The sequence below is a fragment of the Nerophis lumbriciformis genome, linkage group LG34 (genome assembly GCF_033978685.3).
Source record: "Nerophis lumbriciformis linkage group LG34, RoL_Nlum_v2.1, whole genome shotgun sequence".
Classification (NCBI taxonomy): domain Eukaryota; kingdom Metazoa; phylum Chordata; class Actinopteri; order Syngnathiformes; family Syngnathidae; genus Nerophis; species Nerophis lumbriciformis.
The window spans coordinates 6,153,730-6,168,512 of record NC_084581.2 but is presented as its reverse complement, the minus strand read 5'-3'; the positions used below and the strand labels follow the sequence as shown (position 1 = coordinate 6,168,512).

Genomic DNA, 14,783 nt, shown 5'->3' with positions numbered 1-14,783 from the left:
CGGTTAAAAAAATATATGGTCTTTTTTTCTGCAACATCAAGGTATATATTGACGCTTACATAGGTCTGGTGATAATGTTCCCCTTTAAGAACTGCATGAAGTACTACATAAAACTTTATATAAAGTGATGCATGAAACACGACAAGTACTACATAAAATGCTGCATAAAGCGGTATGTTAAACACTACATGAAACGCTACATGAAACACTGCAGAAAATGTTGCATGAAACACTTTGTGAAGCACTACATAAGGCACTACATACAAAGCTACAAAAAACACTACATGTATCATTACTATTCAGTTCCCAAGCAGCAGCGCGCTCGCAGCTGGTGGTCAGTGGCACTGAGCGTGAATCCCACACATGGGGTCGGGTCTAGGTGGTCCTCAGAAACCCCACCAAAAGTGTCCTTTTTGCTGTCTGCTCTGTCATCCACAAGTTGCAGACATTCTCCGTGTTTGTTTTACACTTGAAAAGTGTTTGTCCATCTTAAACATTCATTCATGTTCCAAAACATCTAACCCCGTACTTCAGGAGCATTTGTGAACTGTTGAGAGCAATCTACAGAGCTGATTTATGTTGGTATATGAGGGACAATGAGAGATTATGATCACACTTCAACATCTCTAACATGTAAGTGCTGCCTCTTTGCTACATCAGTGTTGCAAATGAAAATCAGTTCTTAATTAAACACTACATGGAACTCTGCATGAAACACTACAGAAAGTGTTGCATGAAACACTTTGTAAAGCACTACGTAAGGCACTACATGAAGTACAACATACAAAGCTACAAAAAACACTACATGAATCACTACTATTCAGCTCCCAAGTAACACAGCGCTCGCAGCTGGTGGTCAGTGGGGCTGAGCGTGAATCCCACACGTGGGGTTAGGTCTAGGTGGTCCTCAGAGACGCCCGGGGGAGGACTGAAGCGGAAGTGCTGCAGGAGTGTGGAGAAGAAGATGAAGAGTTCCATGCGGGCCAGACTTTCTCCCAAGCAGACCCTACGACCTAAACACAGGAAGAGAACCAGAAAGTTGACACTGTCCTTTCTGTGATAAGTGACGACTCAGCAATATCACAAATAATTCTGCCTAGCTACAAGTGAAGAGTCTTAATAAAAAAATATTTTGGTTCAAGGTTTTGTTCAAAGTACACGAGACACCAAAGACAAGTTTTTGTCTTTCACCCTGAAGCACTCACCTGCAGAGAAGGGCATGAAAGCATCTCGCATGACAAACTTCCCGTCTTTGTCCAGGAAGTGGGCGGGATGGAAGGATCGTGGCTTCTCCCACTCGTCCTCGTCGTAGAGGACGGACATGAGGAGGACATAGATGGCGGTCCCCTGAAGACAGACAATGAGGTGAACGTTGATGTCTTTTGTTGTGTTGTACTTTGTCAGACCTTCTTGATGAAGTGACCCCGGAAGGTGACGTCCCGGCTAGTCCTGTGAGGAAGCGCCATGGGGACGATGTTAGCCACCCTTTGGGTTTCGTGGATGACGGCGTCCGTAAAAGGCAGGTTCTTCCTGTCCTCCACCTGGACCTGCCGATTCCCGATTACGTTGTGCAGTTCCTCACGGACCTGCTCTGAGGTGGAACGTGTGTCTTCAGGGTGCTGGCATAGAGGTGTGCGAGACACGAGGGCACAGCCTCTTACCTTGGATGTTTGGATACTTGGCCATGAGGAGAAGAGCCCACCTCAGTGTGGTGGCTGTGGTGTCGGTACCGGCGGCAAAGAGGTTCTGGACCGTCCACATTAAGTTTTCATCATGGAAGTGACTGTTGCTGCTGCCAGACTCCTGAAGACAATCAATCAGCATCGAGAATTTGGACTTTGGACCATTATGTGGTGTTGACGCACCTCCAGCTGTTGCTTGCGGACAAAGAAGGCATCCACCAGGCTTCTGCACATCAGCGGGTTGAGGCTTTTTTTCAAACGACTAAATATTTCCAGATTCTTCCTGCTGTAGTCCTCGGTCAGTCTGAAAAATTCCTTGTTCTGCTGCAGCCTCTTGCCCAGCCACGGGAACATGTTGAAGACCTGAAGAGGACATGTCCTTGTTGAAGAAGATGAGGATATAGCGACAAGTATGAGGAGAGGAGGCACCTGAGCTGACGGGGAGCCAGCAAGCTGGATTTTCCGGTTCATTCCATCCACCATGGCTGTGAACTCGGGGTCGTCATATTCGAACCTGCTTCCGTAAACGATGGAGCAGATGATGTTTGAGACTGCATAGTTGATTGGCTGAGTGGTGTCAAAGGACTCTCCTGAAACAATCAAGTACAGTCAAACCTGTTTATAGCGGCCAACTCGTATCAGTCCCTCTAAGATTTTGCAAGATTTTTTTGTGACTGCTTTGGCCTAAAAGGCTTAAAAAAGCTTTATCATTCAGTTGCATCAAAACTTTGGAGGCTTTAAATTTGATCAACTAGCGATTTTGTGAATTTTTAACTTCAAATTTTTTTACCTCAAAAAACACATTGTTTCAACAAAAAAAAGAAAAACAATTAGTGTATTGATGTTTTACTCATTTTATACCACACAGACTAAAAAGTATACACTAGATGGCAGTAAAAGCACATTCTCAGAGCTCATTGTCATATTACTGTATGTTTTATTTAATTATAACTAATAATAGTAATAATTCATTATAATTACAGAAAGAAAACCCACCAAAAGTTTCCTTTTTGTCCACTGTCAGCTCTGTCATCCACTCTTAAACATTAATTCATGTTCCAAAACATTTAACCCCGTACATTAAGAGCATTTGTGAACTGTTGAGAGCAACCTATAGAGCTGATTTATGTTGGTAAATGAGGGACGATGAGAAATTATCATCACATTTCAACATCTCTAACATGTAAGTGTTGCCTCTTTGCTAGGTCAGCATTGCATCCATCCATCCATTTTCTACCGCTTATTCCCTTTGGGGTCGCGGGGGGCGCTGGAGCCTATCTCAGCTACAATCGGGCGGAAGGCGGGGTACACCCTGGACAAGTCGCCACCTCATCGCAGGGCCAACACAGATAGACAGACAACATTCACACTCACATCCACACACTAGGGCCAATTTAGTGTTGCCAATCAACTTATCCCCAGATGCATGTCTTTAGAAGTGGGAGGAAGCCGGAGTACCCGGAGGGAACCCACGCAGTCACGGGGAGGACATGCAAACTCCACACAGAAAGCAAATTAAAAAATATGTTCTTAATTGCCTTACCCTGGATAAATAAATGTTAAATAAATATATAAATACACGCAAACTAAAAAGTAAATGTTTATATACTACATTACTCAGAAGGCTTAGCGCTGTAGACAGAACGAGGAAATAGGTCTGAGCTATGCGAAAAGACAATTGTGCCATTTGGGCAATAAAGAGTTGATATATTGATACATGGTGTTGTTACTGTTTTGTCTACACAAGAAACAAACTTAAGTTTTCATTAGACAGTTGACGTGTGTTTGAGCACCACTCAGAGATAAATGTGACTGGCCAGAAGTTGCGGGCATTGGACTAAAGGTTACGAGACAGGGCATAATTTGCTTGATATTTTGTGTGAATTGGCGTGACATTGTGTCTTCCTGGTGGGATTATTTTGCATTCCAAAATAAATGTTTTACTCCATACAGTGGACACTAATATCAAATTTTGCTGCTTGATTGATTGAAACTTTTATTAGTGGATTGCACAGTTCCGTACATATTCCGTACAATTGACCACTAAATGGTAACACCCGAATAAGTTTTTCAACTTGTGTAAGTCGGGGTCCACGTAATCTATTCATGGTATGTTGCCAAAATTTTACTGTAAAAATAAAAGTGGTACCATGGGGTGTCAAACGTACAGGTATAATCCGGCCCACGACCCGCAAGATCAGGGTGCTTAATATAAAAATGAGCTGCATTTTTAATGAAAGAAACTGGCATTCTAAATGTGTCCACTGGATTTCACAATAACAATTCAAGTGTAACTCACATCACACATGACAGTGTTTAAAGATGACGTGTCAGCTGACTTTAAGCACCCTCCAGATTGGCTGCTGTTACTCCAATCAGCGCAGGTGGAAGCAATCGGCTGACCCTGTTGTGGCTGGCAGCAGATAGCGGCAGTATCGACGCACAATACCTTTTTTAATTTTAAATTATCCACTGAAAGGATAAAACTGTAATATGAAAAGACTTAAGTCAACTTGACCATCATCTTTGAAGTTAGAGTTCCATGCAGTGCTTGTTGCAATTGGTTGAATGCACCATGCGCACCCAGAACTCCATTGTAAAATGTGTGTTTTTACATTTGTTGTGTTTGTTCTATTTTAGTTTATGCTTAAATCTATGTTCACATTGGTTAAGTTTGTAGTTATGTTACCTTGATTTTGGCTATGGTGTCATTTTGATAATTGTTTTGTTAATATTATAATTGTAACATTCGAATGATGATAAATGAATGTGTTCCGTCAGTTGCGGATTTCACCAATGCGGCGATTTGAGGAAACAGTCACTTTTCCAAATGTTTTTAATGGTGTACTGCCCAACAGGAAGTGCTCAAAGTTTAATGGCATTGTAAAAATACTGAGACAAAGTCTAAGTTCATTGTGTTCTTCATATTGTTTTTGAAACTGTACCATTTTTTTCCTCAGAACTTTAATCTAACTTGAAGTGTTTTGCCAGGACGATTATTTGTAATATGCAACTTTTCAGAATGTGCTTGTTCTATTTTTGGCCAAAGTAATACAAAGAAAACAATCTGAAGTTGTATTTATTTTTAAGTTTTAATGCCTCACAATACGTGTAGAAATCAGTGACACACACACGGCTGTCCACTTCAGTGGTGTAGACTTTACTGAACCAACTGCGCATGCTCCGAACACACATACACAACTATGGATGCCCATAATAGACATCCACTACATCTCCCCTTCTCCAATGTACAACAAGGAATGAACAATCATTGCAATGTATTTATAAATAAGGATCACCATTTATAATGAATCAACCTAACACCCTATAACGGCATTATGTATGAGAATTGCATAACAAATTCCTTACCATCCTCATTTCTTCCTGAGAAAGAAAAAACAACAAAAAAAACAACAACAACAACAGTGTTGCCAACTAACAATTAAACAGTAATTGCCTTTTTATGCTTCGACATTACACAAGATGTGTTTCGTTATGTCCTGTCCTTTCACAAGACATAGTCTTTAAGCCACCCCGGTGGCTTTACCTGCCGTCTTGGAGCATCTCTTGCTTTCGGTGTCTGGGTTACCTGCTCTCTGATTGGTGTACCTGGTGTTGCTTCCCTCTCTGTTCTGTGTTCCTTTTGTGGGGTTGGTGGCTCTTGTGGAGCCGACTGTGGCTGGAGCTGTGGCTCAGGAAGAGCCTGAAGGTGAGCCCTGTTTCTCCTCACCTCCTCTGCTCCAGTGTCGACCACGTAGGAGCGTGGCGTGTCGGCCTTTCTGATCACTGTAGCTGTTTGTTTTGAGGGAGATATCCATACTGACTGTCCAGGCCTCAGCTCGGGCTTTTGTGCGGCACGGTGTCTGCTGTCAAAGTTCTGAGCCTGTGTGCATTTCAGCTGATAGTCCTTTTTCTCGAAGGCCTTTGTTCTGGGCCGCTGTGGTTTGAGGTTGGATGACGCTTGTGGCAGCGGCGAGCGGAGACGTCTTCCCATCAGGAGCTCGCTTGGTGACAGCCCATGGTGCAATGGTGTGACTTTATATGCTAACATTGCCCTGTATGGGTCCTCCTCATTCTTAAGTAACAACAATTTCACCGTCTTGACAGCCCTCTCCGCCTCTCCGTTACTCTGGCTGAAGTAAGGGCTACTTGTCACGTGCGAAAAGTCATAATCTCTGGCGAAGGCTGTGAACTCTGCTGATGAGAACTGTGGACCATTGTCACTCCGTAGCTCCTCTGGGACTCCATGCCTGCAGAACATGCCTTTAAGTGTATTGATAATCCCCTTAGATGTGGTAATTGGGGTTTTCTCAATGTCAATATATCTCGAATAATAGTCTACTGCTAACAGGTAGGAGCTGCCTTTCAGGTAAAACATATCCACCCCCACCTTTTGCCAGGGGCGCTGGGGTAGTGCTGATGGGATCATGGGCTCAGGATGCTGTGATTGGCTCTTAATGCATGTTACACACTGTGCCACCATTTTAGTGATTTGACTCGTTATGCCCACCCACCACACTGACTGCTCTGCTCTTGCTTTGCATTTAGATATACCCATATGACCTTCATGCAGACGGGCCAGCATTTCTGCTTCCATAGTTTGAGGAATCACAATCCTCTGACCTTTCATTAAAAGTCCTCCTGTACAGTATAGTTTGCTCTGGTACATCCAGTAGGGCTTTAGCTGCTCTGGCAGCTCTTCCTGTCTGGGCCACCCCCGTTTGCATAGCTCTCTAAGCCGTCTGCATATGGAGTCCTGCTCTTGTGCATCTCTAATCTATTGTAGTTTTGCCTTAGATGCTGGTAGGCACTGTTGCACTGATTCCACAAACACCTTCACCTCCCCTTCTAGCTCCCTTTCATCTTCTGTGAGTGTGCGCACGATGAGTGCGCGTGATAACGCATCTGCCGTTATCAATGCTTTCCCTGGGACATGTACTATTTGATATGAGTACCTGAGGAGCCTGAGGCGAAAGCGCTGGATTCTTGGGGGTAGGTCATCCAGTGCCTTTGTTCCTAACAGAGCTAACAGTGGCTTGTGGTCTGTTTCTAGGGTGAACTGCAGGCCTATTAGGTATGAGCTGAGCCTTTCGCATGCCCATGTAACTGCAAGCGCCTCCTTCTCTACCTGTGCATATCTCTCTTCAGCATCAGAGAGACTGCGTGATATGTATGCTATTGGCCGCCACTCTTTGTTCTCTTGCATCTGAGTGAGAACCGCCCCGAGCCCACCCGAGGCACCCGGCCTGTACTGTGCCAGCACCCTGTCTGAGGCCAGCTCCCTTTTCACTTTTTCAAATGCGGCCTGTTGCACTTCTCCCCATACCCACTCACTCTCCTTTGGTTTGGTTATGTCTGTGAAAAAAGTCACACATTTACCCACGTATGTTGCCATGCCTAGAAACCTTCTCACATCTGCTACCTTTTGTGGAGTAGACATGTCTGTGATTGCTCTGACTTTCTCAGGGTCTGGTGCTATGCCCTCGCCACTGATTTTGTGTCCCACAAACACTAACTCTGGCTGTGCGAATGCGCATTTTTCATTTAGGGTGAGCCCAGCATCCTGAAGTCTGGAGAGCACCACTGCTCAGCCTCTCATCATGTTGTTGCCGGTCCACCCCACACACCAATATGTCATCAGCATGACAAACAACCCCTGTCAGTCCTTCTAAGAGCTGCGACATGCGGCGTTGAAAGTGTTCTGGCCCTGAGCTAATTCCAAATGGTAGGACATTGAAACAAAAACGGCCACTTCAGGTTACAAATGTTGTAAGTTCTCTGCTTTCTTCTGCCAAGGGAATCTGCCAAAAACCAGACCGGGCATCCAGCTTGGTGAATACCTTTGCTCCGTCTAACTGTGCCAGTGACTGCTCTACTGATGGCAATATGTGCCTCTCCCTACATACTGCTTCATTAAGTCTGGTCAGATCCACGCAGATTCTGATTTTCCCATTAGGTTTAACTACGGGCACCATGCCTGCACACCACAATGTTGGCCTTTCCACCCTCGAAATGACCCCCATCTTTTCCATCCTCTCTAACTCCTCCTTTACTTTTTCTGCCAGAGGTGTCGTGAGTGCATAGGGCCTCGCATATTCCTTCAATCGAATGCTGTAGTCCCCGTCGAGCCTACCTAGACCAGCAAACACCGTGGGAAACCTGTTTTTAAATGTTTCCCCTGGATCCTCTACTTCATCTACTCGCTCCACCAGCCGCAGGGCCTCTACGGCTGGCAGGCCCAGTAGGGGTCTGACCAATGAGTCCACCACGAACACGGGCTGGGTGACTGTTTCATTTTTACTCTTCAGCTGACATTTTACCTGCCCAGCGACTTGTAGTACAATGTTATTGGGGCCATATAGTCTCTTGGTTGTTTGCATCAAGGGGCCATATCTGCTGTATTTATACAGATTGGTGGGGATCGCGGTGACCGCTGCACCTGTGTCAATTTTGAAGGAGATTACCTCCCCATTAAGTTCAATGTCTGTGTGCCAGCCTGAGTTTTTCCCTCTTACCTCCCCCATAAAGAGGGTATCCTGTTGTAGTTCGTCCTGTACTTCATGCACAGGCTGCATGGAACGACACAGCGGCAAAATGTCCTCGTTTGCGGCACTTCCTGCATTCTGCATTGTTAGCTGGGCACTCCTTCCAGTTATGGGGGCCCCTTCCACATTTCTGACGTCTCTCTGAACTACTTACAGTCTCTGTTTGTTTTGATCTCACCTGGCCGTGTTGTTTGTGTCCCTGCATTTCCTGTCTTCTAAATGCACGTGAGATAGCATCAACCTCTCTCCTCTCCTCTGCCTGTGGAGACTCACCCCTCATCACAGCCTGTTGCTGTTTAACCACCTCTGACTGTTTAACCTGGCTTATGGCTTTTTGTAAGGTTAAATCCGCATCAATTTGTAACTTCTCTGACAGAGCGATGTTCCTTATCCCTACTACTATGCGGTCACGTATTAACTCCTCCCGAAGCACTCCAAAGTTACAGTGTTCAGCCAGTTTATGTATTGATGTTATAAAGCTATCTGCCGACTCACCAGGCTCCTGTTTCCGTACATTAAACTGCGCGCGAAAAAACCTTAAGGACCTACCTTGTGTCAAAAATGATTTACGACCTAGCTGTCAAATGATTTATGACCTAGCTGTCAAAAGATCAAAGGATTTATGACCTTAGGGTCAAAAGGTCAAATGATTTATGACCTTAGGGTCAAAAGGTCAAATGATTTATGACCTTATGGCAAAGATGATTTATGACCTAGCTGTCAAAAATGACCTGTCAAAAATGATTTACGACCTTATGGCAAAAGATGATTTATGACCTTATGGCAAAGATGATTTATGACCTAGCTGTCAAAAAAAATGATTAATGATTGTGATACACCTTGTGTCAAAAATGATTGATGACCTTAGAAGAGGGGTGGGGTTATGGAAAGGTCAGAGGGAGGTAATTATTTTTTTTTTTTACTGATTGTAATATTTCTGTCTAGAGTTTATATAATAAGTATTTATTCTAAATAAAAGCAGTTAAACATCGCGTCGAAATTCACGCTCGTCCGAGGAACGTTCTAAGGGATCCTTCGTCCAATTTGCGTAAGTATACTGGTTATTTTTTACATTGTTTTATTACCTATGTTTTTACAACATTATTGGTATATTTTATTAGACAATGAGCTAGTCGACGCCGAAGTAAGAGACGACGAGCTTTGTTTGATCTTACAAAGTTGGAAAACTACTCTAGCGGCGAGTTTAAACTATCGATTTGTTTGATATTATTTGTAATCATTATTTTGCTTTATAGAGGGGGATGTGGGAAGATTCTAAAGAGATCTCTTTTACACGATCACAGTTTGGTGAGTCAAATGATTTTCAATTTACAAGAAAAAATATGCATTATACAATATATATATATATTTACTTACAGATGTTTCTTTTACCGCTCTGGCCCGATGGATGGTCTTAACCGAGTAGACACCACACTTCCCGCCAAAACGTTCCGAAGACCAGCTTGCGGAGGAGGAGGCGGAGGAGGAGGTTTTAAACCCGCAAAAGACTCCTGCCGTTGAAGAATTGTTCCAGGACAAAATTGTCGAAAAAGAGGTCGAATGTCCCTCCGTTGAAGACTTGCTTGCGGAGGCTGCTGAGGCTTTTCTTTCGCCGGAGAGTCCACAGGAGACCGCCGCGAAGTCGTTGAAGGCTCGCTAGTTGCGGATGTGAAGGCTTTTCTTCCATCAAAGATTCCGGATAACGAAGGCTTGCTCGAGGACAACAGCATCGAAAAGATGATGTTGTACATGCTGTAAGTTCTTTTTGCATTCTGGACGATGTTACCAGTCTGTCATGGGAATAGACTTTCCTCCATGCGGCCCCTGAGCTAAAAGGAGTTTGACACCCCTGATTTACAGTAATGCAACGTAAAAACGACAACGGTAAAAAACTGGCAGCTCAGTCACCAGAATTTTAACATAAAAACAACAGTGATACAGACTTTAAATTTAAAGTAATTTGGTGTAAAAAAAACACCATAAGCATTACAGTAAAATTATGTCTGCCAATTTTTTTAAGTATAATCTACAGATTTGTTTTTTTAGTGCAGTAAAAAAAAGTCTGTAGATTTTCAGTAAAATACTGACAGCTCATTTGCCAGAATTTTACTGTAAAAGTAACAGGAGCATCGTTTTTTTTCATTTACAGTAATGCACTGTAAAAACAAAAACTGTAGATTTTACAGAAAAAAACTGGCAGGTCAGTCATCAGAATTTTGCCGCAAAAATAACAGTGATACCGGTTTTCAATGTACAGTAATTTGGTGTAAAAACATTGTAAATTAGTGAAATCCTGGTGACTAAGCTGCTAAAGATTTATGATTTAGCCCAAAAAAAGTCTGCGGGCTATAGAGCGTTTTCTATTCGGGCTCCAGTACTCTGGAATGCCCTCCCAGTAACAGTTAGAGATGCTACCTCAGTAGAAGCATTTAAGTCCCATCTTAAAACTCATTTGTATACTCTAGCCTTTAAATAGACTCCCCTTTTAGACCAGTTGATCTGCCGTCTCTTTTCTGCTTTGCCCCCCTCTCCACGAAGGCACAGATTAGGTGACCACAGATGAGCGCGAGCTGTTCAAAGTCGAGACCCGAGGTGGACCACTCATCTGTGCATCAGTTGGGGACGTCTCTGCGCTGCTGACTTGCCTCCACCTCAAGATGATCTCCTGGTAGCCCCACATTGGACTGGACTCTCACACTATTAACTAGATCCGCTCGACGCCCATTGCACCGGTCGCACAGGGGTGGGGGGTCCCCACATCTGCGGTCCCCTCCAAGGTTTCTCATTGTAGCCCCTTGGGTTGAGTTTTTCATTGCCCTGATGTGGGATCTGAGTCGAGGATGTCGTTGTGGCTTGTGCAGCCCTTTGAGACACTCGTGATTTAGGGCTATATAAGTAAACTTTGATTGATTGATTGATTGATTTTTACTTTACTTTAATATTACTGTATTAAAATAAATAGATATAATATTTAGTTTTTTTGGAGGTGGGAGGAAGCCGGAGTACCCGGAGGGAACCCACGCAGTCACGGGGAGAACATGCCAACTCCACACAGAAAGATCCCGAGCCCGGGATTGAACTCAGGACTACTCACCCCACCTTCCGCCCGATTGTAGCTGAGATAGGCTCCAGCGCCCCCCGCGTTCCCAAAGGGAATAAGCGGCAGAAAATGGATGGATGGATGGATGGATTTAGTGTTTTACAGTGTAGTGACAACCTTACCGTGGAACTTCCTGATAACATCCATGAGGTGTTGACATTCCTCAATGATCTTGTCTTCACACACCTTCCTGCCCATTCCAAAGTCTCTCAGGTTGGTGAGAGTGAAGCGTCTCATCTCCTTCCAGGAGTCTCCATTGCTCCATAAGACGCCTCAGAAGAACAAAAAGAGATCTCCATTAAGGGGGCATGCATGCGGTTACCGACTTGTTGTTAGAAAGTGACTCACCATGTCCTTTGTTGTATTGCGTCACCAGTCGTAAGACGTCGCGTTCTCCAAACTCATCCGCGTGGTTGACCAGTGCCTCCTTAATCGTCTTGTAGCCGGCCAGAACCACCACCTTCTTGGACCCAAGGTAGATGGTGAACACGGGGCCATACTTCTTGGAGAGCTAAGAGAGAAGATGAATGTGAACACCATTAAAAGAGGAGGTAATGTTGTGGTCATCATCACCTCCACTAACGTGTTGTAGGGTCTCTTCAGGTCCAATTGCAATAAGTTTCCCAGCACAGGAAACGGTCGTGGTCCCGGGGGGTCATTGCCACCCTGACTGGAGTTTAAAGTGGATGAAGCAACGTAGACCACTACTAGGACGACCACAGCCCCCAGCAGGTGTACGTAGATATCCGCCCGGAGAAAAGCTTCCAAGAATCCCATTTTAGAATGTGTTCCTCTGCCAGCGTGTACTCACTGCTCACAAAACATTTTGTGATGTGTAATTTGAGACAGCAAAGGGGAGGGGACTTTCTCGTCCATCTGGTTCCCCAGCTTTGCTTCACATTTAGGTTCAAAATATCACATTTGTTGTTTGTTTGAGGTTGCTCAATCGCTTAATGCCTTTTTTGTTTCCACTATACAGGGCTCTCACTGCTTTAGGAGGGAGGTGATTGATGACCCTCAGCGGTCAAAGACGTCCCAAAGAGACAAGAAACGCATGACTGATTACTTTTAAGGTAAAAGTTATCAGTCATGCGTTATCAGAGCAGTGTTTAAACATGCCTTTTGATCTCATCTTATTGATCATCAGATAGCGGTCATGTGACGTCTCCTCAGTTGTCGTTTTCTCAGTCAGCCACCAGAGGGCATTAGTCGCTTGAACAGCTTTGTGACGAGCTAAATCTTTTGACGCGGATTATATTCAAAAACATGCAAGCATTGTATTCAGTTATTTAACCTAAAAGTCTAAAAAAAAAAAAAAAAGTTTTGGATAGTACATTTTACATGTTGAAAATAAGATGTTTATTTTGATTGATTCATGAATGGGACTTCCTTCCATACTGGGTTTCATTTTCATCTATGTAGTGTACTTTTTGAAAATTCAATAAAAGTTTAAAAATTTAAGAATTTATTAAACGTGATCATCAGCTTGTTGTTGGTCATAAAGCAGAGCAAGGAACTGCACTTCTTTCTTTTTTTGCCTTTAGTTCACAATCATTATGAAAGGCAATGGATGTTTTGTTTTTTTTGCATTCTAAATATTTAATAAATGCGCTCAAAAGTCTGCTTACAATGGAGCCTATGGGAGCCGTTAAATTCTGCCTATAAAGCCCTTAAAAAGCATCTAAACACTTCCATTAAGGTTTCATATACGTGATGTAAGGATATATGTAATGTAGTAGCAGGCACATTTATAATTTATTATTTACGTATTTTGATCATTTTAAGAATTATTTCGAAAACGCATCACGACATTTGCTTCTTTATTCTTCATCACTGATTATTACTTCCTGCAGAATTTTTTAAATAAAAAAACTGTACTCATGTCCCATAGTTTTATGTCACTACCAAAACAAAAGAGTTTTAGAGTCTTGGCTGATTCTAAATTTAGGCCACATTTTTTTTATGTCTGCCCCTCCTGGCTCCATGGTAAGTCACTTAATCCTTTAGTTTTTAAATACATGTGATCCAAAGTCTGAAAATCAGTGTGTATTTTTTTTAAATTGTCACTGCCGAACACATATTCTCTTCAATTATGTGAACTTTTTCAGCTCTTATGCAACATGTATTTTTTTTATGTTTTTACAACTCTTCAAAGATGTGTTTGCCAGCCGCATGCTTGCTAGTCATGGTCAAAATTAGCTGGAATTGTCACACCGGAAACAATCACACCAGAAACAAAAGATGACGTTATGGTGGTGACATGATCATTTCAGTAGTGATAAGATGAAATGGAAAGCCGTTTATTCCTACCATTTTGAAATAATAATCTATGAAAAGTAAATAAGAATGGTTTAATGTACTGCTGGTTTATATCTGTAATTGTAGAGTTCAGAGAGAAAGAATCAAGACACCAACATGCCAAAAGAGAGAATACGGAGAAAGATGGAAGGCTGACCCAGTTAACACCAACGATATTTGAAGAAGCAATATAAAAGAAATAAGAAAATAAAAGAATCATCAACAATTACTCTGCCAGGGAGAAAAAGAAGCTGAACCCTAGACCTGGAGGTCAAAAATTATCTTTAAACTGCAGCCCAAAGTGGACCCAATCGGATTTTTTTATCAAGTTTTTTTTTTACAGCTGACTGTTTAAATTACAAGTAAAATGTGATCTTTATCACATTCCAGTATAAATGCACACAGTCCCCAATGTGGCCCAAATGTGGCCCCGATGAGGCCTCAATGTCACATGTGCAGTTCGATAAAGGAAGTTGACTGGATTCTTTAAATAAGTGAGGAAGTCACTACTACAGTAAAAAACATGGACGCCAAAGATTAGCGTGCTGGTGGGTTTGTGACGTGGTTGTTGTGTAGAGGAAGTAGTCAGATGATGGAAAACAACTGAAGGAGGAGGAAGAACATGCTTGCAAAAAGGAAAGTGATTGTGCTACACACACGAACGACGTAGCTCGACCAAAGATGACGTAAAAATCACAAACAGGTCGCTGCAGTCTTATTTGAAAAGATCAGATTCCAAATGGATTTGGAGCACCTCCTGATGTGGTCCAATATGATACGGAAATATTAGATTTGAAGCACTTTGGAGTGTTTAGACTGGCAAAAAATAATCAGATCTGATTTGGTGTCCGGTGTTAGCGGAGCCAATAATGCACATTAGTTTTCAGAAGCTTGGCAGTAATATGAAGTGTTTTCTTCTTCTCCGAATACTGAATACATCCATTTTCTACCGCTTGTCCCTCTTGAGGTCGCAGGGGTGCTGGTGCCTATCCCAGCGGCACTCGGGCAGAAGACGGGGTTCACCCTGGACAAGTCGCCACCTCGTCGCAGGGCCAACACAGATAGACAGACAACATTCACACTCACATTCACACACTAGAGCCATATTAGTGTTGCCAATCAACCTATCCCCAGGTGCATGTCTTTGGAGGTGGGAGG

General features: G+C 43.1%; 1 protein-coding gene and 1 long non-coding RNA gene across 2 annotated transcripts; one reads left to right on the top strand and one right to left on the bottom strand.

Moving 5' to 3' along the window:
• Positions 1–158: 158 nt before the first annotated feature.
• Positions 159–12,169, bottom strand: LOC133576165 (cytochrome P450 2K4-like). Its single transcript, XM_061929197.1, has 9 exons — positions 11,901–12,169; positions 11,676–11,838; positions 11,450–11,599; positions 2,112–2,272; positions 1,866–2,045; positions 1,662–1,803; positions 1,407–1,591; positions 1,206–1,347; positions 159–1,013 (listed from the first exon to the last, which is right to left on the bottom strand). Exons 1-9 carry the CDS (start codon positions 12,102–12,104, stop codon positions 817–819), a joined length of 1,524 nt encoding a protein of 507 aa, XP_061785181.1. The 5' UTR covers positions 12,105–12,169; the 3' UTR covers positions 159–816.
• LOC133576179 (uncharacterized) lies at positions 9,193–11,455 on the top strand. Its single transcript, XR_009811598.1, has 3 exons — positions 9,193–9,275; positions 9,484–9,535; positions 9,607–11,455. It is a non-coding gene; the product is annotated as an uncharacterized lncRNA (long non-coding RNA).
• Positions 12,170–14,783: the final 2,614 nt, after the last annotated feature.